Genomic DNA, 23,889 nt, shown 5'->3' on the forward strand with positions numbered 1-23,889 from the left:
AATAAATGGCCAATAAAGAAAAAACAAAGTTAGGGGTTCCCATATGTCAACCCAAAAGGCCTCTCCACACAACACACACACACACAGCAGGTAAACATCAACCTCCTCCTGACCATGTCGTCCCACTCCAGACTTGTAAATGCTCAAGCACCCTGGATCTCACATTTTGCTGCCCATTGGAGCCATCTGGGGGGCGCTGTTAAAAAGCTCCATGGCCAGGGTGGCATCCCAGACAGTGACACCAGAATGCTCTGAGGGTGCAACCTCGGCAAGCCTCATTTTCTGGGACCAGGAGAGGTGCCGGCCAAAAGGAAAGTGCACAGGTCCACCTGCCCTTCACCAACGCCCCGCGCTGCACCCCACAACGAGCGCCACATCAGGACTGGGCTAGCCTCCCTCCCCCAGCCCCGCCCTGAGACGCCCCCTACCTATGTAGAGCGAGGAGTCCTTCTTGCGCACGTGGTCGTCGATGTAGGAGACCCCCAGGGGCTGCACGGGGGTAGCACCGATGCCCAGGAGCACCTGGGCGCCAATGAGCAGCAAGTACATCATGTTGGTGGCCGTGCGGTTCCGGCAGATGAGATCGGGGTCCGGCCCCTCGTCACCGCCCGAGCCGTTGGCGGCGCACACGTCGCGGCCCTCGGCCGCCCACCGGATCTCGCCCGCCTCGTACTTGTACTGGTGGGTGAGGAACTCGGGCAGCGCCGAGAGCAGCGCGCCCAGCGCCATGACGATGCCGCCGCAGCCGATGAGGCGCGGCCGGTGCCCGCGCGCCCCGAAGTAGCTCACGAAGAGGATGAGCGCCAGGTTCCCGATCTCAAAGCTGCTGGCGATGACGCCCACGTCGGCGCTCTGCAGGTTGAACCTCCGCTCCAGCGTGGTCAGGACGCTGACCTGCGGGGAGCGGAACAAAAGCTCTGAGCAAATTCAGGTGGCCGTGGAGGAAGCCGCCCTCCTGCCTCCCCGGTCACCCTGCCCTTTCCCTGATCCACCCACTCTCACTTTTACAAGATGCAACGGGGCACTTGTGTAACCACAGTGTGATGCCACTTCACAACCACTAGGTGGGCTAATATTTATTTTAAAAACTGGAAATAAGTGTTGGCAAGGATGTGGAGAAATTGGAACTCTCCTCCATGGCTAGTGGGAACCTAAAATGGTTCAGCCCCTGTGGAAAGGGGTTTGGTGGTTTCTCAAAAAGTTAACCAGAGAGCGACCTTATGACTTGACAATCCCAGTCCTAGGTACCTAAAAGACCTGAAAGCAGGGACACGAACAGATATTTCTACAACAATGTTCACAGCAGCATTTTTTCAAAATAGCCATAAGGTGGAAGCAGCCCAAGTGTCCATCCACAGATGAATAAACAAAACGTAGCATATACACACAGTGGAATACTCCTCTCGAAAAGGAATGCTACATACCACCATATGGATGAATCGTGAGGACATTATGTTGCCTGAAACAAGTTCGACACAAAAGGACAAATATTGTATGATTCCACTTATATGAAATAGCTAGAGTAAGCAAATCCATAGAGGCAGAAAGGAGATTAGAGTTTAGAGAATTATTGCTTAATGGATACAAAGTTTCCATTTTAGGTGATGAAAAAATTTTGGTAATGGATGGTGCTGATGATAGCACACTGTAAATATAATTAATGCCACTGAAGGGTACACTTAAAATGATTTAAATGGCAAAATTTATGTTTCCTATGTTATGATAATTTTAAAAAGGCCTTTGTGCAAATTGATTTAAACCCAAAGATTCAGATAACTCTTTCTTTGATATTATAACCCTATTTCAACTGTTGAAAGAATTAAATTTCCTCATACCAAGGGAGTTTTTCTTGGCATCTGTTTTCATCCTTCAGGAAACACTATTTCCCCCACCCCACACACCACTCCTATTCAGGGCACAGGAAACTGTGTAAAAGTCCTCAAGTCCATAGGTTGCCCACACTCCCCACTCACCGTACCTATCAAATCAATGCTGGAAGGAAAAAAGAGCCAGGGATTTCTTAATTAGATGGTTAGCAAAGTATACTTAGAAGTGGATGTGGTCTAAGCATTTGGGCACCTGCCTACTACATGGAAGGTCCTGAGTTCAATTCCCTGTGCCTCCTAAAGAAGACGAGCAAGGCTACAAGCTGACGTGACAGGCCAGCACGGTGAGGTGATGCAACAAGATGACACAATAAGGAAACACAGAGAAGAAACACAACAAGAGACAAAGCAACAGGGAGCAGATATGGCTCAAGCAATTGGGCACCTCCCTCCCACATGGGAGGTCCTGGGTTCAGTTCTTGGTGCCTCCTAAGAAAGAAGATAAGCAGACAGAAAGCATACAACGAACAGACACAGTGAGCAGACAGTGAGTACAAACGGGGTGGGGGTGGGGAATAAATGAAATGAATCTTTAAAAGAAAAAAGTATACCTAAAGAAAATAAGTGAAAACAAAACAAAACTCTGAGCGGCAAAATGGACCAGCTGGATTAGCACATTAGGCTGGCTTGGTTGCTCTTTTCCCTTCTTTTGGATATTTTCAAACAATATGGGTATCCTTGGAGGGTATCAGGCAAATAAACCTGATTGTTCTATGCACTGTTGCCCTGCCAAGGCCCCTTGGATAGAATATTTTTATGATTTTTCTCCACCATTTTATTCTTGTCTGCCTTCCATTTGCTTAACAAATATTCATTGAACACCTGCTATTTGCCTGGCAATGCCCCAGACACAAAAGATACAGAAATGGGGACGAGACCAGCACCTGGCCTCCATCTAGCAGGGAAGGTGGACACATACCCAACTCTAAGGCAAAGCAAGCTGCTGCTATGGTCACAATGCAAACCTCACACTTAGGAGGCCAAGAGGAGGCAGCACTCTTAGAGGGTTACCAAGGGCAGGGAGAAGGGGAGAACAGCTTCTACCTCCTGCTGTTTGCAGGTTCCCTGCAGTGTGCCTCTGAGCAAGGCAAGTGGCCCTGTCATGGGAGAGCCGACACTGCACTAGACCGTGAGCCGGGCTGGGTCAGGCACCCCAGACCAAGCGAACAGCATGAGCAAAAGTAGGCTGGGACGATTCATGACGGCATGGAAAATAGCTAGAAAGGTAGGTTGGCTACAGATTATCAGGAGCTACGACTGCCACCCCAAGGAACGTAGACAACCCAGCGCGGTGTGGGGGAAAGAATACAGATTATGGAGTGCAGAAAACCTGCTACTATTCCCTCAATTAGCTGTGCCAACTTACTTAACCTCTCCAACCTTCGGTTTCTATGAAATAGGAATAAAACACCAACCTGGCAGGATGGATGTGAAGAGTGGAAATAATGCATGGAAAGTCCTCTGGCACAGAGTGGCCTTTGTCTAAATAGCGTAGTGATGGGCAGCAGAGCAGAGGGGCAGGGTGAGGGCTCCATGCAACCTGGGCAACTCACACATTGCTTTACCTTCCCCATCTCTAAAATGGGACTAAGAGTGCTGCCTACAGAGCTGGTTCCAGGAGTAAAGGCCATCGATGTGCAAATGCCAGGGAAGGGCTGCCATAACCATCACCATCATCGTTTGTCTAGGGACACCAGAGAACATGGGGGGTGGAAAAGCACAAGAGTGATGCCAGGGGACAGAAATGTGATAAACGGACGGTGGGAAAGGGAAGGGATGGGGAGAAGAGCCTGAAGGTTCTTCTCAAGAGAAAGGCCCAACCACTGGCCAGAAAGAGGTCTGAGAAGCAATTCAGAGGCAGACTTAGACCTTAGGGAGACGCGCTGGGTCTGCCGTGGGCGAGTGCCTGGAGGCAGGGGGCATGAAGGAGAGTCACGGGGAGCTGGCCACCCTCCAGATGCATGAATAAATAGGTGCACTGTGGGAAATGCCCAGGCCTGCACCGCAGCTCTGCAAGGTCCACCCACGTCCTGTGCAGACCTGGGCTGCCCAGCCAGCAGGCCTCGATTCTATTCCCCTTTGTAGAGTAACAGCAGAGTAGCCAGTGGCTCCCTTTCAGGCACTTTCAGTCCCATATGTTTAAAGAGACTTCTTTAGCCCAGGGGTTCTTGACCCGCCTACACCCCAAAAGCACTTGGGGAGCAATGATGCTTCACACTCCCAGAGTTTCTGCCTTAACTGGCCTGGGGAGTGGCCTGCACCCTGGGAGGTTCTAAAGCACCCTGGGAATTTCTACAGCTCCCTGGGAGACCGAGGAGGGTGAGACGCCCAGCTCTAGGGAATGGCATACTGATGGGGTCACTCCCTTAGCACTGGCGCTGCGGCAAAGTCAGCCAAGCAGTGTTCTAGAACTGGCACAAAGCCCTGCCCGCCGGACGCCGTGTCTGCACACAGCCTTCTCCCACCGGCGTCCCCCTTCCCCATCCCTATCGTGCTTCTAAGTCAAGGCCGGCTCCCTCCTCATTCAGATCTGCTTAGGTGATCAGATCGTGCTTTTCCAACCGCAAAGTATTTGGAGTCATCAGGAAAGAAGTTGAGAGAGGCCTGGCTCATCACAGTGGCATTCAGATACTGCCAAAGAAGTTCTTTTGGAAAGGTCTGGGCAAGTAAAAACACTGTCTTCATTTACTCACTTCTTTCCACCATAACACAAACACGATGAACAAATACTCTACAAAGGTTTGTACTACTTAAGGAGGTGAGGAAGCATAAAAGGCGGCCAGCTAACTGCCCGGGAGGTGGGGGGGGCATTGGGAGGGGGTCACCAGGGCCTTTGTGCTGAGTCCTGAGAGAACCCAGAAGAGGCCAGAGGAAGAAGTGGGGCAGAGGGGCATGCAGGGGAGTCACCGCGCATCACTGCAAGCCACAGCTTGGGGACCGCCCCACAGGGTGGAGTGCAAGGGGAGTGGGAGGCAAGCCGGTGGGGTGGGAAGCAGCCAGAAGCTGCCTCTCCTTCCTGCTCTAAGGCCTAACAACATAAACACCCAGCAGCGCTTCTGCAATGGGACAGCAGCGTCATTTCAACAGGTGTGGTTCATCATCAAATATCAGGCAGGTGCATGCATTTATGATAACAGATAAGGGTGGTGGAGACAGACAGCTGTGGGCAAAACAAAGCACAACCAGCTTACAATGAGCAAGAACGCCTGCGCCTGCAGGTCTCGTCCTAGTTCAAACTTGCTTTTTTTTCCCGTTTTTTTTTTTAAACGTTACATTCAAAAAATATAAGAGGTCCCCGTATACCCCCCACCCCCCTCACCCGACTCCTCCCACATCAACAACCTCTTTCATCTTTGTGGGACATTCATTGCATTTGGTGAATACATTTTGGAGCACTGCTACACCACATGGCTAGTGATTTACATTGTAGTTTACACTCTCTCCCAGTCCACCCAGTGAGCCATGCTTTTTGCCCAGCAACCCACTGGGGCAACTGGAAGTGAAAGGGTCTCCCCTTCCCTCCCTTGACCTGTGGCCTCTCACAGGCCTTGGGGATACCCCTTTGCCTGGCTGTGTCAACAGTTAAACTACACAAACATTCTGAAAAGATGCTTTGTGGGGAAACGGACTTTGGCCCAGTGGTTAGGGCGTCCGTCTACCACATGGGAGGTCCGCGGTTCAAGCCCCGGGCCTCCTCGACCCGTGTGGAGCTGGCCCATGTGCAGTGCTGATGCGCGCAAGGAGTGCTGTGCTACACAGGGGTGTCCCCCGCGTAGGGGAGCCCCACGCGCAAGGAGGGCACCCATAAGGAGAGCCGCCCAGCGCGAAGGAGGGAGCAGCCTGCCGAGGAATGGCGCCGCCCAAGCTTCCCGTGCCGCTGACGACAACAGAAGCGGACAAAGAAACAAGACACAGCAAAAAGACACAGAAAACAGACAACCAGGGGATGGGAGGGGAATTAAATAAATAAAAATAAATCTTTAAAAAAAAAAAAAAAAGATGCTTTGTGGATCATTTAGATCAGGGACTAATGTCTTCATTCACTTCAAACACACTTTTGAGAAGATGGACTAATTAAGTATACAGGAGACCATAAAGCCCACTGTGGCCTTGCTGTGGCAGGGACGAATCCAGCCATGGGGCAGACGTGTGCCAATGGGAATGGCTGTCTTTACTTAATGGGTAACAGGACTGGTGGAAATGGCCTGACAATGAGAGCCGAAGGAGCAGCAATGCCAGGAGGAAAAGAAAGGCAGATGTGACTTTACCCTGAGCCAAGTGATTCAAAGATACCCGCCTGCATTTGAGAGGCTCCTGGAGCTCTTACTAGAAGTATAGCTCCTACAGCCCTGAGGGGAGGCCTAGCATTCTAAGGTTTTATCCAGCTCCCGGGCTGAACGCCGCTGGCAGTCCAGGCACCCAGTCACCCACTAAAAGTCGATTGAGAGCCGAGGACCTGAAACCTCAGGGGGCACCAGAATCTTCCAGAAGACGTCAGATTGATGGGCCCCATCCTAGAGTTTCTGATCCAGTAGGGCCGTGGTGGGGCCTGAGAATGTGCATTTCTAGCAAGCTCACAGACGGCACGGCTGCTGCTGGGACCCGGCTCTGAGAACCCCTGTGTAGGGGATGACCTATCCTCTCCAAGCCTACCCCGCTGCAAACGATTAAAGAGCCTGCTGTTTACATTAGGTACAAACCGAAAGCACCTCCTCCTCATTTCCACAGAGTACCCCAGAAACCCTCTGCTCATCGACACTAGCTGGTTGCATTTGGGGGAGGCTTGCACCTTAGGTACCTGTGTCACGCTAGGCCAGCTGCAGCTCTGGGGGACCTAGCCTAAAAGTGGGAACTAAAACCCACATCATCAGAAAATCCATCAGACAAGAGGCACCGAGAGGCCACGGCCAGGTACAGGGGAGCCCTTCATCACCTTCCGAAGCTGCCAGCCAGAGGCAAGTTTTCAGGGGTTCACTTAACACAGAGCAGCAGCTCCAGCTCCAGCTCCAGGCTACTCTCCAAAGCCCTCCCGAGGAGAGCTTGACCCATGGGACTGGACTGGGAATCACTGGGGAGCTCTCAAATGCACCCTGCCCCTCTCCCACTGTGAACTCAGATGCCGCGCACACAAGGTGGGCATTTCCAAGGGTCTCTCCATCAGTGAGATGCACCGGCAGGTAGGTGACCGCCAGCCTGTTCACCTGAGGGTGGCTTTGGAGTTCAAATCTGACTTTAATGAGCACTCAGTCAAGTCACGGGGTCATTCAGAGTCTCTTTCCACATCTGTGAAGTGGGGCCATCAATATTGCTTCTTTGGGAATCAGACGAGATAACACATCGGAGCAGCCGGCACAGAGCAGGGGCCCCCTGAGAGGCAGCCTCATCTCTGAGTGCATGCTATCTGTGACTTCTACAACTTCAAACTCAATTCCACAGCCTGAAGCCAGGGTGAGGGTCTGTCCTTGATCTGGAGGTCAACGGGGAACCACAGCAAGTTCGTGAGGAGGAGCCATCCTTCAAAAATAACATCCTGGCAGTGCTTTATAGCATGCAGGGAGGAGGGAATGAGGAGAGACCCCAGAGGCGGCTGCTTGGACAGGACTGGTGAAAAAAGGACGCCTCGAGCAAGGTAATGCTGGCGGAAAGTGAAAGGAGGACACGCGGGGGAGTGACGCCTCAGCAAAGCTGGCAGCTGACTGGAGCAGAGGTCCAAAGACTGGAGCTGGAAGGGCCTTGGGGGAGTCTCACCTGGACACCTGGCCCAGTCCCCAGCTCGGAGCTCGGAGCCCTTGTGATGGCTGAGAGAGCAGAACGCCCTGTGAGGCTGTCCATCGGGCTGCGGGAGCCTGGAGGGCAGAAACCCTGAGGACATGCAGGCATGACCGAGCCCAGCAGGACCCCAGGAAGGCTGCACCCTCAAAGGGCACACTCCACAGCAGGGCCCATGTCAAGGAAGAGGTGCTACCTACAGTGCAGGAGAGGTCACCCTCAGTCAGCTGCAGCCACCCGAAGACCCGGGGACCTCTGGCAGGGCTTTCTGAACAGGGATTGACACACTCTTTCTACAGAGAACCAGAAAGTAAATATTTGAGGCTTCTGGTCCTTATAAACTCTGTCGCATCAACTCAACTCTATCGTTACAGCACAAAAACAGCATCCACGCACAATAAGTAAACCAATAGACAGAGCTGTGTTCTAATAAAATTTTATTTACAAAAATGGGTGGCCCATGGGCAGTAGTTTGCTGACCTGTGCTCCATACTTCTCCATCAATCTAGTGTGGGAAATTACATCATCCCTATATCTGGTCGTATAAACACTGGCCAAGTTTCTTGCTAACACATAAACTTTAATGCACGGTTTTTTGGTATTTTTTTTTAATTCCACTCCAGTAATTTGCAAGACTATTTCAATTTCTTACCTAATGTTCCAAGGATATGTCTTTGTATTAGTCAGCCAAAGGGGTGCTGATGCAAAATACCAGAAATCTGTTGGCTTTTATAAAGAGTATTTATTTGGGGTAGGATCTTATCAGGCCATAAAACATAAGTTACTTCCCTCCCCAAAGTCTATTTTCACGTGTTGGAGCAAGATGACTGCTGACAGCTGTGAGGGTTCAGGCTTCCTGGGATCCTCTCTTGCCAGGGCTTGCTGCTGTCTGGGCTATGGGCTTAGGATTCCTCTATTCCCAGGGCTTGCTTCTTTCTGAGCTCAGGGTTCCACTCTTCCCGGGGCTGGCTTCTCTTTCCTCTGTGCTTACTTCCGGGGGCTCCAGCTTAAGATAAGACTTCAGCATCAAACTCCATCAAAAACCCCCAGCATCAAAAAGCTTCAACTCTGTCCTTTGCCATGTCTTTTATCTGTGAGTCCTCACCCACTAAGGGGCGGAGACTCAACACCCTACTGAAGTGGCCCAGTCAAAGCCCAAATCATAACTTAATCATGCCCAGGTACAGACCAGTTTACAAACATAATCCAGTATCTATTTTGGGGATTCATAAGCATACCAAACTGCTACAGTCTTCTTGTACTAAACGGGGAAAGGGGCTCGCCATCTAAACCCTGAAACCATTTCCATGATGACGCGGCAGTAGCAATTCCATCATTTTCATGAGGTGCATGGTGTGGGTTTGTACCTCATCTAAACAGCAGCTCCTTGGAGTTGAGTAATTTAGAGCACTGTTAAAAAGCAGAGTGTGAATGACGTGGAGAATCTCTGAGAATCTTCATCCTGTGTGAGGAGGCACAGGAGTGACGGGGCATGTGGGGCTGTGAGGGCCACACCTTGGGCAATGCTCTTACCATCCCTTGACTCACCCGTAACTGCAGGTGACAGTCCCACCTTGTCACAAGGCTCATTATTTGTATCTTTCTCAGACTATTTTTCCTATTTCTTAGTTTCTCCCATCCCTCTCTTTTCCTGCTAACTTCCTTCCCCATATGGCCCTAAAGAACAACAGAGACGCCGTTTTTATGGTTCCTTATATGTAGTACATTATATGTTCATCAGTTAATTCTAAAAGAAGGCATAACCTTTTATGATTCTTCTGAAAAAAGATCTCTAAATGTAATTGTTTTGACTCCTAATCTCATTCATTTTTCAACTGTATAACAGCAGCTATGCCTAGGGTTGCAAATATGCAACATAGCTTGCTTTGCACTTCCTGACAGCAGAATCCTGCAGGCCCACCAGCTCTCCCTCTGGGTCACACCCTGGGTGGTTCTCTCTGTACCTGAACACTATCCTTTTCTCTGATCAACAGGTGACTTTTGTCTGAGAGGGTGAGGCTTGGCCTGACTTTCTCTACCTAGAAAACCCCATCCATCTCCCTGTCTCTAAGATGCATCTCTGGCATCTCCTGCTTCCTTCTCTACTTCATTATGTGCATCTTTCCCTCTATAGCCCACTTATTAGTTTCTCTCATCTCTCTCTTCTCTGATTAAATCTCCTCTCTAAATGGCCCTAATGAACAACGGAGGAATATTTTTAATTACTCTTTATACTTAGTGAATTTTTATGTTCATCAGTTAGTTCAAAGAAAATATTTAACATTTTATGATTCACTTCCAAAAACATCTCTAAATTGAATTGCTTCCCACTTAATAAATCTCATCATTGATTTTCCTCTATAGTTCAGTGGTCCATCATAGGAAAATGAAGATTTTATAGTCAACTAATAGACTTTCTTCACACAGTTACTTAAAGTCATTACCAAGTATTTTTCCATTATGCTATTATCAATAGGATGGATTTCGCACCTTCCATGTAACAATGTGAAGCCCTGGTTCACTTGCAATGTGTGTGGGGTCAGGCCTCTTTTATTAAAGAAATTTTAACAGTATGAGTTAAATGGTCTCCTCAGCATTCAACAAAAATGTATAAGTTGTCAAGAGGACCAGACATAAGTCCTAAGAAGGCGGTCTCAGCCTAACACAGTAAAAATGCATACACGCACGTACACACGCACATTTTCCCTGGGTAGAACTCTTCTCACTGGATCCAGCTGCCTCACTAAGCCACAGGGCCCATTGACCATCAGGGGAACCTAATGGCCCTTTTTGTCTACTTGTACCATGGCAGGGACTAATCCAGGAGATGCAAAGTTTCATGACTTGATCCCTGACCTCAGCCAGCTCCCAGTACAACAGCGATGACACTATGAAAACGGGCAATTACCAGAGAGAAAACAAAGTTTCTTTCTGCCAGAATAAAGAGAGTCACTCTGTTAGGGCTGTGGCTGCCCAAAGAAATAGCAGTGGGGGAGTACCAGAGAAGACTCCCAAATGGGGGTTGTCTTAGTCTGCCAGGGCTGCTATAACAAAATACGACAGCCTGGCCGGCTTACACAACAGGAATTTACTGGCTCACAGTCTAGAGGCTGGAAGTCCAGAACTAAGGTATGGGGAGGTGGTGCTTTTGCCAAAATCTGTACATTCTGGTGGTGGCTTGCTGGCAATCCATCTCTGCCTCCATCACGTGGTGATCTGTCTCTTTCGTCTCCTCCTCTGGCTTGTACTTCCAGATTCCCTTTGCTTATAAGGATCCCAATCGTGTGGATTAAGGCCCAGCCTGATGCAGTTACAAATAAATGGCTTCACAGCCACAGGGCCTGGGGTTAAGACCTGAACACACGGGGGAGAGAATTCAACCTACCAAAGGGGCAATATCATCAATGATGACCTTAATGAACATCAATTAATTACTTACATGACAGACACAAAGTGCTTTATATATATTAGCACAATTGCTTCACGCCAGTATGTCATGAGATAGGTAATATGATGATCCCAAGTTTGCTGATAAGGCAGATAACTGGCCAGCCGACAGCCAGGCAGCCAGTGCGTGGAAACCCAGCCTGCCACCTGGCTCCCGAGGGCAGAGCACCCCACTTCACGCCGCAGAGATGAGCCCCCTCCTGGTGGTAAAGGCTAATGAGGAGTTATCAGGTAAGCAGAGGCAGCCACATAGAACTGGAAACCAAACTGGCAGTAAAAATACTTTTAGTTATTGTTAAAAGTGGTGTAGGAACAATAGTGGGAGACTTTGATACACCACTGGCATACACAGATAAGACATCTGGAAGGCAGATCAATAAGGAAATAGAGACCTTGAATAACATGATAAATGAATGAGATCTAACACATATGTACAGAAGTACGCACCCCAAAACATCAGGATATACATTCTTCTCAAGTGCACATGGATAATTCTCCAAATCAGACCACATGTAGAGTCACAAAACAAGTCTCAATAAATTTAAAAAGAGTGAAATTACACAAAGCATCTTCTCTGACCATACTGGAATGAAGCTGTAAATCAATCACAGGTAGAGAACTGGAAAATCCACAAGTACATGGAAGTTCAATGACATACGCCTAAGTAATCAGTGGGCTAGAAAAGAGGTTGAAGGGAGATCAGTAAATATCTTGAGACAAATGAAAAGGAGAGCACAACTTATCAAAGCTTTATGGGATGCAATGAAGGCAGGTCTCAGAGAGAAATTTACTGCCCTCACTACTTACGTTAAAAAAGAAGACCTAAAATCAAAGATCTAACTGCACACGTGGAGGAACTAGGAAAAGAACTGCAAACTAATCCCAAAGCAAGCAGAAAGAGAAAAATAAGAAAGAATAAAGCAGAAATAAACAAGATTGAGAATTTAAAAAACAATGGAAAAAATTAACAAAACCAAAATGTGGCTGTTTGAAAACATAAAAAAAAATTGACAAGCTTTTAGTAAGACTGACCAAAAAAAAGAGAGAAGATACAAATATAGAAAATCAGAAACGAGAGGGCATGCATTACTGCTGACCACACAAATAAAAAAGATTATAAGAGGATACTAGGAACAACCTAGATGAAATGGGCAAATTCCTGGAAAATCGCAAACAGCCTACATTGACAGTGAATGAAATAGAAGACCTTAACAGAGCAATTACATATAAAGAAATTGAATTGTCATCAAAAACCTCCAAAGAAAGAAAAGCCAAGGGCCAGATGGCTTCACAGGTGAATTCTACCAATCATTGTAAGAATTAATACCAATGTTGCTCAAACTCCTTCATGCAATTGAAGAGTTAGAGAACACTCCCTAACTCATTCTATGAGGCCAACAACACAATAATACTGAAGCCAATAAAGATACTACAAGAAAAGAAAATAAGACTTATTTCTCTTATGAATATAGGTTCAAAAATCCTCAACAAAACATTTGCAAATCGAATCCAACAGCACATCAAAACACCATTGTCAAGTGGGTTTTATCCCAGGTATGCAAGGGTGGTTCAACATAAGAAAATCAATTAATGTAATACACCATATTAGCAAAATGAAGGGGAAAAAAAACATATGATCATCTTGATTGATGTGATTAACAAAATATCCAGCATGGTTTCTTGATAAAAACATGTAGAAAAATAGGAATAGAAGAAACCTTCCTCAACATGGTAAAGAGCATATATGATAAATCCACAGTTAACATCATACTTAATGGTGAAAAACTAAAAGCTTTCCCTCTAAGTTCAGGAACAGGACAAGGATGCCTACTGCTACCACTGTGATTCAACACTCTCCTGGACGTTCTAGCCAGAGTAGTTAGGCAAAAAAAGAAACAAAAACCACCCAAACTGGGAAGGAAGAAGTAAAACTTTCAAAACTTGCAGATGACATGATCCTAAATATACAAAGTCCCGAAAAGTCTACAACAAAGCTGTTAGAGCTAATAAAGGAATTCAGCAAAGTGGCAGTGCATAAGATCAACATGCAAAAAGCAGTAATGTTTCTATACACTAGTAATGAGCAATCTGAGGAGGAAATCAAGAAAAAATTCCATTTACAATTGCAACCAAGAGAATCAAATATCTAGGAATAAATTTAACCAAGAATGTAAAGGACTTGTGCACAGAAAACTATAAAACATCGCTAAAAGAAATCAAAGAACAATATATATGGGAGGACATTCCGTGTTCATGGATTGGAAGATTAAATATCCTTAAAATGTCATTCTACACAAAATTATTTACAGCTTCAATGCAATCCCTATTAAGAGCCCAGCAGCTTACCTTGCAGAAATGGAAAAGTCAATTATAAAATTTATTTTGAAGAGTTAAGGGATCCCAAAAAGCTAAAAAAAAAATCTTGAAAAAGAAGAACAAAGTTGGAGGACTCATACTTCCTGACTTTAAAGCATATTACAAAGCTTCAGTGGTCAAAACACCATGGTCCTGGCAAAAGAATAGATATATTGACCAATGGAATCAAATTGGCAGTTTAGAAATAGACCCTCACCATCTATGGCCAATTGATTTTTGACCAGGCTGCCAAGTCTACTCAATCAGGAAAGAACAGTCTTTTCAACAAATGGTGCTGGGAGAACCGAATCACCATATGCAAAAAGTAAAAGAGGACTCCTACTATCTCACACCATACACAAAAATTAACTTAAAATGGATCAAAGTCCTAAATATAAGAATCGGGACTATAAAACTGCTAGAAGAAAGGGAAGCATCTTCAGATGCTATTCCCACTGTGGTGAGAAGGAAGAGTAGACATTATCACTTCTGGTGTCACTGCCTCAGGAATAAAACTGTCCACCCCTTGTGGGATGCTGTTACTCTGCTCAAAGGGCTAAAGATGCTACACAGACAGGTACCAAAATAAGTCCCAAAGCTTATAACTGAGCTAAGTAGGAACATTAGCTTAGTGCAAGATGTGACTGCATCACCTCTTCGTGCTGGAGCCAGAGGTGGGGTCCCTGATATTCAAAGTGGAGGGTCAGGTCGGGAGTGGGCCGTGGGGCACCAGCCTTTCCTGGCCACAGAGGGAGCAGCCCTTCCACTCATCCAACACGGAGCTCTCTGCCCAAACCACCCCCCCCATCTCCTGAAGACCTGGTCCTCTTTTCTTGCTGGATGCACATTACCCCATTGAAGGGGCTAACAATGATTTACCAGTAGGTACTAGCTTAACTCCCAAAGATCTACCTATAATTGAACAAAGAAGTGGAGACAGTGACAGAGAACAATAACCTAAATCCTCACCCTCCCTACTTCCTTTGCCACCCTATCCAAAACCTTGTCCAATTGTCATCCATGTAAAAACAACTTAAAACCAACTTGAAACAACTTAAAACCAATATAGAATTATAGAATACCAGTAAGTCACTCTAATCCATATTTTTTGCCTCCATCCTGAACTATTGTGACTAGTAATGGAAGAACTTGTAGCACTGATGTGGAGAAAGTGGACACGGTAGTTGCTGAGGGCAGAGAGGGAAGAAGAGATGTGACGTGGGGGCACTTAGTTGTCCTCAATGATATTGCAAGGACAGATGATGGACATTGTATATCCTGCCGTAGCCTGCTGGATGGACTGGGGGAGAGTGTAAACTACAATGTAAACTCTAATCTATGCATGTGGTGCAGCAGTGCTCCAAAGTGTATTCACCAAATGCAATGAATGTGCCACAATGATGAAAGAGGTTGTTGATGAGGGGGGGGGGGTGGGGGGTGGAGTATGGGGGAACCGCTTATATTTTTTAATGTAATGTTTTTCTGATCTATGTATTTTCAAAAAAAGACAATTAAAAAATTAAATTAAAAAAGAAAAAAAATATCCCCTATCACGGCCATCCTCCTTCTTTCCTTCCTTCAAGCACCTTGAAGGAACGTCCACATCTGCTGGACACACTTCGCTGACTGCTATGCTCGTGTCAACCCAGTGCAATGGGGCTGCTCTCACCTAAGGTCCCCAGTGACCTCCTACTATTTAAATCTAATTGTTACTACTTTCCCGCTCTTACCCTACTGGGTTTCTCTGTCATCTCTGTCATAGCTGGCCACTTTGCCTTGGGACACTCGCAACTCAGCTGTCCTGGAATCTCTTCCAACCTCACCGCCTGCTCTCCTCCTCCTCTCCTTCACCAGGGGATCCTCACATTCTCCTGTCACTCACATGCTGAGGACACTCAGTCCCTCCCTCTAGTCCACCGCACACCTCATGCCCCCAACCCCCCGACTTCAACTGGCCCTGGCCACTCAGATGGCCACAAGCTCCCAGAGTCCACAGGTCCCAAAGTGGAGTTCTGCTCTCCACTCCCTGCTCAGCACACACTGTTCTCCTGGTTGCTCTCTCCAAGATCCTCAGCATTTCACTGACATCTTCCTGCTCCCAGCTCCCAGGATCCCCACCCAGCTCATCACCCAGTTCCGTCACTGCTCCTCCTCTCCCTCTCTCCCTCCTCCAGATTCCCAGCGGCTCAGTTCAGTCCCTTATCATTCTTCCCTGAATTCTCCCAAGGGCTTCTTCACTGGCTGTCTCCTCCCTATCTCACCCCATCCAACCCACTCCCTCATCCTTAACCCTCATCAGTTTGTTCTCCTTAAAACTCCTCAGTGGCACAAAAGCTCCAGCTCCTCATCTGGCTGTGTCCCACCTCTCCAGCTTCCTCTGCTGCCACAATCCCTGTTTGCACTTTCCTACAGAGGCCTGAATCTTTCACATCCCCCAGCTTCTACCAAAACCCTTCCCATCCCACTACCATGCTCACCCAGAGAATCCCTACTTATGTAGCAGCATGAAGTTCAAACACCACCTCCTCCATGAAACCTTCTCTGCCTTCACCTTCTCCCATGCCATCACGATACTTCTCATGGATTTGCACGCCGTGGTCATGATGTCCACACATCCATCTTCCCTCATGAAAGCTGAAAGCTCCTTGAGGGTAGGATGTCTTATCACGGCCATAGCCCTACTCCTGAGCACAGAACCAGGCATGCGGTGGCCAAGCTAGAGCCACTATGGAGAGGAGTGCAGGACGTACAACTTACTGCATGAAGGCGTCTGGCCAAGGTGGTGAGTTGGCACTGAATCTAGCACGCACTCTACTTGCCCATGCTGCAGGCATAGGTAGAGGGCTCTGTCTGCTGGAAGAAATACTGCCAATTTCTGATTTGCACTGTGCAAGGTAAGTAGCTCTACAGGTGAGTAGCAGCCCAGGTAGGGCCTCCACAATTTGGTGAATCCAAGTTCCCATTTCTGCAGCATCCCCTTTGGGCGGGTACCTAAAAATCACTTTGGCCAAGCTTCTCTGTCCACTCCCATAGGTGCCCCACCTAGAGAAACATCTGAAATGGTGAAGGGAATGCTAATGAACTACTTGGAAGCACAAGTGTGCAGGAACTGGTCTCAAGCCCATTAGGTGTGGGAGCAGCACCAGGCATTATAGGCAATTCCCGGAGCTGGGAGGAGAAAGACACATGGGCCCGAGACAAAAACTGACCAACCTTGGGCCTCAACAATGCACAAAGCCATCTTTTCCTCAGGTCCTCTACAGTCCTGCCCCTTTGTGCCTGCAGTTACTCTGTGAGCTGCCCTCATTTTCTTTGAATGTCAAGCACTGCTTAGGGTCTGCTGAACTGACTATGTGCAAGGCAGCAGGCCAGCGGTATGGGGGCTAAAAGGCTAAAAAGGATACAACGTGGTACAGCATTTACAGTGTGCCAACACTGTTCCTGTCTCTCATGTACGTTAATCCATTTATTCTTATAATAACACTATAGAGTAGATACTACTGTCATCTCCATTTAACAAATGAGAAAATGAGGGCATAGAAAGGTTAAGTAAATTTCACAAGTTCTCACAGGTAGTAAATAGCAGAGTCAGGATGCAAACCCAGGCCATCTGGTGCCAGAGGCCATACTCTTAAAGGATACACTATTTTGCCTCTCCAGAAGATGGGAAAAGAAAATGGGGCTGGAATGGCAATGTGAAAAGCTTGGCAAATCCTCTACTCAAATGATAAAACTGGACAAAATTGTCAAAAAACAATCATTTCAGGGCTCTGGAAATAAAAAATCACAAACAGCATTCAACAACTTAAAAAGCATTTATTCACAAAAAACTGCAGAACCTGGGGTAGGAACAGCAGAAATCTGTGGTTACTCACTCCCATCCTCCCACTGCCCTCCCACTCAGGTTGGCAGAGTTTAACCAGGGTGGGAGTGGCAATGAAAGCCAGCTGCTTTGCTGTTGAGGGAGCTCTCTTGGTTTGGAGTGGAAGGAGAAAAACCCACACCCAGTTTGTGTGGTCAGTAAGAGAAGCAATCTTGATCAGAAATGACTGGGAAAGGCCCCCAGGTCAGCTACCCTGAGGCTGTAGTCCTGAGTGGGACAAGGAACAGATCCACTGACTAGGAAGAAAGTTAAGAGGAAGATCTGCCGAAGCCTTGATAAGCTGCCCATATAGCTCTCTGACCAGGGTGGCTGTGCACACACAAGGGGCACTAAGGAGGGTCCGCACTAGCCATGCTTCCCCGGCTGATGTGAAGCTGGGTGTACAAGCAGAAGAGATGCAGAGGGACCCAGAGGAAAGGAAAAGCTGGGGAAGACTAAAAAACGACCTTAACTTTGAGGCCACTCTCAGGGCTCTAGCTATTTGAGCACAATTCTGACCAATCCTTGGCTGAGGAGACACAGAGGCCACTCTGAGGAAGTCAGGCTTAAAAATAAAAATGAAATTAAAAACAATGATAAAAAAAAGAAAAATTAATAACAAAAGTCTTATCCAGGCAAGTGATTAAACAAACAGAAACAACAAACTTAAGCGGAAAGGAAGGCAGAGGAGGCAACAAACACAATCTGGATTTTCTAGAGTATATTATCTAAAATGTCCAGTTTTCAACAAAAATTGAGAAATGCAAAAATAAACCAAATAAAACCCAAAAACAGGAGAATATAATTCTTAGGGGAAAAAAGCAGTTAGAGACTCAAAGCGGCCATTATAAATAATCTTCAGAGAACTAAATAAACCTATGTTAAAAGAATTAAAGAAAGGTATAAAAATGACACAACAAATAGGGGGTCTCAATAAAGGCAGAGAAATTACCAAGAAAGAGAAACAATTGCAAATTCTGAAGTTGAAAAGTATAATAACTGAAATGAAAGCTTCACTCTAGGGGCTCAACAGCAGATATGAAATGTCAGAAGAATAAATAAACCAGAATATAAGTCAATTAATATTATTCAATTTGAAGAACAAAGAATGAAGAAAATTGGGCAGAGCCTCAGAAACCTGTGGCACGACATTAAGTATACAAAGATACATGTGACGGGAATGGAGGAATGCCATATGGGAATGAGAGATGAAAAGAAGCAGAAAAATATTTGAAGAAATAATGGCTGAAAACATCCAAGATGTAGTGAAAATACAATTCTACAGAATCAAGATGTTCAACAAACCCCAAGTAAGACAAACACTAAGACAGCACACCTAGATACATCATAGTCCATCTACTCAAACGCAAACACCAAAAGAAAATTTCCAAAACAGCAAGAAATAAAGACTCATCAGGTACAAGGGCTCCTCAAAAAGATTAACAGCAGACCCTTCACTAGAAATAATGCAGGAAAGAAAGAAATGGAATGATATATTTAAAGTGAAAAAAGAAAAAAAAAAAACTGTCAACCAAAATACTATATTCTGCAAAAGAGTCATTTGAAAAGTAAGGCAAAATTAAGATACTCTCAAATAAATAAAGACTGAGAGAATTCATTGCTAGCAGATCTTCCTCGTAAGGGAGACTAAAGGAGGTCCTTAGGGCTGAGGAACTGACATCATAAGTAATACAAATACACACCCAAACCTATACACTAAGAAATAGGGAATATCAGAAAAGGTGAACATGAGAGTAAATATGAAAGGCTATATAAGCATTGAATGCATGGAATTGCATAAAATAACACTGTACTGTTGGATTTATAACACATATGTGTGACAATAATTGTACAAATGAGGGGGAGGAAATAGAGCTAGATTAGAGCAACATTTTCACATTTTATAGGAATCAAGTTAGTACTGATCTGAAGTAGACTATGGTAAATTAAGATGCATAATATAGGTGCAATACTAAGAAAATAATTTTTAAAATAGTAAAAAAAAAAGGGTTAAAATGAAACATTAGAAAATATCTAAATAACAAAAAAGGCAATAAAAGGGAAACAAAGGAACAAGAAAAGACATGAGACATAAAACAAACCACAAAATGGCAAATATAAATCCAATACATCTGTTCTTACATTAAATGTTAATGGACTAACATTTCAACCAAAGGTAGAGATTGTCAGACTGTATTAAAAATAAATTAATTAAAAGATACAATGATATACTATAAACAAAGGACACAATTTAGATTCAAAGACATAAAAACATGTAAATAAAAGGATGGAAGTAATATACCATGCAAATAGTAACCATAAAAAAGCTGGAGTGGTTATATTCATATCTGACAAAACTAGACTTCAAAACAAGAAATATTAGTAGAGACAAGGGGGTATATTTCATAATAAAAGGGTCAGTTTATCAGGTATATATAATTTATAAAAGTATACACATCTAATAATATAGCCCCAAAATATATGAAGCAAAAATTGACAAAATGGGAGAGAGAAGCAATTCCATAATAATAGCTCGAGACATTAACACTACACCCTCAGTAACTGAGAAAATAACTAGACAGAAAATCAGCAAGGATTAAGATAACTTGAAAAACACTATCAGCCAACTCTTATAACTCATTATGAAGACACCTGATTTTGTTTAAAAAAGGCAAGTCATTTGACTAGACATTTCATCAAAGAAGACATACGAATACCTAGTCAAAGTAGGAGAAAAAGTTCACCTTGTGGTGGGAATTTAACAGATAAAACTGTATAGCCACTTTGGAGGACAGTTTGGCCATTTCTTAAAAAGCTAAACATAAATTTACCATGTGTCCCAGCAATTATACTCCCAGATATCTACCTACCCAAGAGAAATGAAATCATACATCTATTAAAAGATGTGTACACAAATAGCATTAATCAAAAAAACCCCAAACTGGAAACAACCCAGATGTCCATCATATGGTCAATGGAAAATCAAAATATGGTATATTCATACAATGGTAGTATTCATCAGTAAAAAGGAACTAATTACTCATATAGGCTATAACATGGATGAACCTAGAAAAGATTATGGTAAGTGACAGAAGGCAGATATAAAAAACTATCTCTTGTATGATTCCATGTATATGAAATGTCCAGAAAAGGCAAATTTAGAGAGAATGCAGATCACTGGTTGCCTGAGGCTGGTGGTGAGGGCAGAGATTGACTGCAGAGCAAACTTTTTGGAGTGATGGAAATGTTGTAAAACTGGACTGTGATGACAGCACAGCTTCAACAAATCTAAAATTCACTTAATTATTCACTTACAATGGATGAATTTTATGGCATATAAGTTAGAGACTAAAAAGCTGGGAAAAAAGACAAGAGGTACAAATGGTCATAATGTAAAACAAAATGTGACAAGTGCAGTAAGAAAATGAGAGAAGTTTGGGAAGATTCATAGAAGGTCTCTTACAAGAAAAGTCACTGGAGCTGGGCTTTGTAGAATAGGTGGAATGTCAAACAGGTTATGATGAAGAAAGGGAGCCTCATAAGGAAATGCATCCAACGGACAAAGGCTGGGGTATGCGCCGTCCAGTTTGCCAAAGCACAGGTAAGGAAATGTCATGGGAGAAAGACCTGCAGAATACTACCACCTTCTGGCAATGGGCCAGCCTCTAATCTAAGCCATTTTCCTCTCTTGTTCTGGACCAGTGGTTGTGGACTGCACGGTGGTCTGGCTGCTTAGTAACCACCCAAGCCTCTGTCCAGAACTCCAGATGATTCTGGGCCCGTGGGTTAGTATTTTGAAACCTCTCTGAGGGACCCAGATGCTGTCCAAAGCCTTATGGATGGCTTTCTCCAAAGAGTTCTGAATGGCTCCTCAGCTATGAACATACCAGCCTCTGCCTCCTTCCAGAACCAGCACATGGGCAACCTCACCTCAACGGGAGAGCACAGGCTTCCTTTGGGTATTACTATTTGTGAATGGAGAATATGAAGCGTTAAGAGTAAAACTCTGTTCAGTGTTCTCAATTTTTATTTCATTATCCCCCAAGGGACAGTTTTTCCTAATGGTACCCTCCCTCACCATGAAATTTTAATACCACAGACATAACATATATTTGTTTAAATATTCTATGTCTATCTGTGCTTTATACATAAATAGTAAAATATTTTGCCCCACCCCAAGAACCAATTTTCCTCCATTAGGGAAAATCCATGCTCTGGGGTCAGGCAGGAAAAGACATCCCCACCAAACATAACACTAATATCTTACGCGTCTAAACATTAAATTCCATTAGCTGAATTTTTCCAGATCAACTGGAGATGAGGGAGTGAATGTAACCTTCCTGGCCCATCCAGAAAAGATCCAAATGGCTCTGTAGACCACAGAATAATGGAGTCAAGCCAGACAAGGAGAACAGTGACAGAAATGAGATGCTCTGTGGCTAGAAAACAGGAGAGATCTGCTGTTTGGGGAAACTACATAGGCAAGCAGGTCTAAGATGGCATTAGAAATATTATCAAGTGTAAAAGAAAATGCACACTCTAACAGGGCTGTGGTCTCCAGCTTTTTGAAAGGTGGCGTGTATCTCTCCAGCTGGATATACAGGGCAGTGTGTTCTTAACCTCTTTAAGAAAGTGGCTACTGCTTAACTCGGGATCGGTGAGCTAACAGCAGGCTGCTAGGTGCACTGGCAAGGTGGGGTGGCAGCTCTGTTCTTGGGCAAAGCCATGGGCACAACTAGGAGGTGCCAACCCTGAGCTGGAACCAAGCAGGGAGCTCAACGTGTGATGGATGCTCATTGGATGCAGTCCCTAGGAATGCTAGAGCCCTGTAATGTTAACTGGGCTATACTGTGTCTCCCAGGTTTCTTCATGCTTAGAAAACAATGTTTTGAAAGACCAGTAACAAACCACAGGCTTGCACCTTCTGCACCTCATTAAATTTCTCATGGGAAAACCATGTGTGACTAGATTAAAGATACCCTCTCACACTCAAGAGTACCTGGCTTGGCCCCCTCCGGTGATGGCTCCCTTCCCCCTCCCCCCCACCCACCCCACCCCCGTATCCTCCTCGTGCTGACATGCCACCCACTGCCGAATGCCTCCATGGGTCAGAAAAGAGAGGGGTGGCCCTCACATTGCAGGTCTTGGATACCTAGTCCCAAGACAGCCCTTAGTACACGGTGCGTGGTTGCTGGGATGCAGCAGTAGGCTAAGCTTAATACACGGGAACAAACCGATCCGCTCAGTCGCAGCATCCAGGGAGACCAACTCCACTGAGATGACAGCCCCAGCATTTGTGTAAGCAACATCTGTAGATATTCTTAGGGCAGCCAAAAAGCCAGGCTGAAGGAAACGGTCAGAAATCACCAGCAGGCTGTTGCTTTTGGGTCTTGATCCAATGAATGTGAAAACTGTGTGAAAGATTAGTTGTCACATCCAACTTCCTAATATTTTGTTAATGTTTTTATTTTGTTTTAAACAATTTGAGTCCCAATGGTGATGTGGTAGGAACTCAGCATGCATTATTGCTAAAGCTTACAACCCTCCGGCTACCAGGGATGCATTCTTAGCTCCATTTCCCAGAGGAAACTAATGATCAGCCAAGTTACATAACTTTCCTAAAGTCAAGTGGCTAAGGAAGCAGCAGAGACAGGGCTATCTGGCCCCTAAGCCCATGATACATCACCTCTTTGCATAATTATAGCTGGTATTTTCTAAGACTGAATTAACCGAGTACAAATCAGACCATTCTCTCCTGAGATATGTCATGTCCTGCTGGCAATCATCTTGCCTAAGACTCACCTTTATTCACACTGGGAAGTGTGTCGATCCAGGAGAAACCCCTCCACATCCCATTTCTGCCTGCGTTTCCACCTCTGAGAAGCAACTGTCACTGCGCCATGGATCTGACTTTTATTCTCTTGGCAGATAAAGAAAAGGTTTTTTAGCCTTGTTGCTGGGACCAGCACTCTGAACCCTCATCTAAGATCCTCATCTGGTTTCCCTGCCAGGTCTAAGCCAACAGAATACAGAATACAGACCCGCATGCCCACGCTTAACCTGGAAGCACTTCTAGAAATGCACAAGACGTTTCTGCCTTCATTTTAAGATAGTATGATGAAGTAAAGATATTTCATTAAGGGCTATCTCAGACCATGCCTGGTTCTTCCTGTCAAGCAGTTATCCCTGGAGTGTGCTACAATTCCATAAATGGAAGAGAACCAAATGGGAAACACGAACATTGGAAATCAGAGGAATTAGGCTTCTTTAGATGAGCAAAATGACAAACAAGTCAAATGGTTTTATTGAATAACTTCCTACTCAGAAACAAGAAGATACTGGTGGTTTAGGATGAGGGTATGTTGAGACCATTCAGGATCCCTCACACTATCTAGCTAGGAAATCAGTATGAGCTCTGAAGGGAAGATTTACATTTATTAGAAGTGAAGAGCATAATAAAAATGCAAAACACCACAGGATAATTTAATAACCTGTAATGATAAACTCCACAGCACTCGGGAGCTCTTCAGACTAGACAGGAGAAAGCTGGAGTAACTGCTTGGTGCAATA

General features: G+C 45.3%; 1 protein-coding gene across 2 annotated transcripts in view; it reads right to left on the minus strand.

The window, feature by feature from the left end:
* Positions 1 to 23,889, minus strand: part of SLCO3A1 (solute carrier organic anion transporter family member 3A1) — a 295,681-nt gene that overhangs the window by 231,253 nt on the left and 40,539 nt on the right. For both annotated transcript variants that reach the window (XM_004468091.5, XM_004468090.5), the window contains exon 2: positions 429 to 894. In XM_004468091.5, coding sequence (XP_004468148.2) covers positions 429 to 894 — 466 coding nt within the window. The remainder of the gene's footprint in view (positions 1 to 428; positions 895 to 23,889) is intronic.

The sequence above is a fragment of the Dasypus novemcinctus genome, chromosome 3 (assembly GCF_030445035.2).
Source record: "Dasypus novemcinctus isolate mDasNov1 chromosome 3, mDasNov1.1.hap2, whole genome shotgun sequence".
Lineage (NCBI taxonomy): Eukaryota > Metazoa > Chordata > Mammalia > Cingulata > Dasypodidae > Dasypus > Dasypus novemcinctus.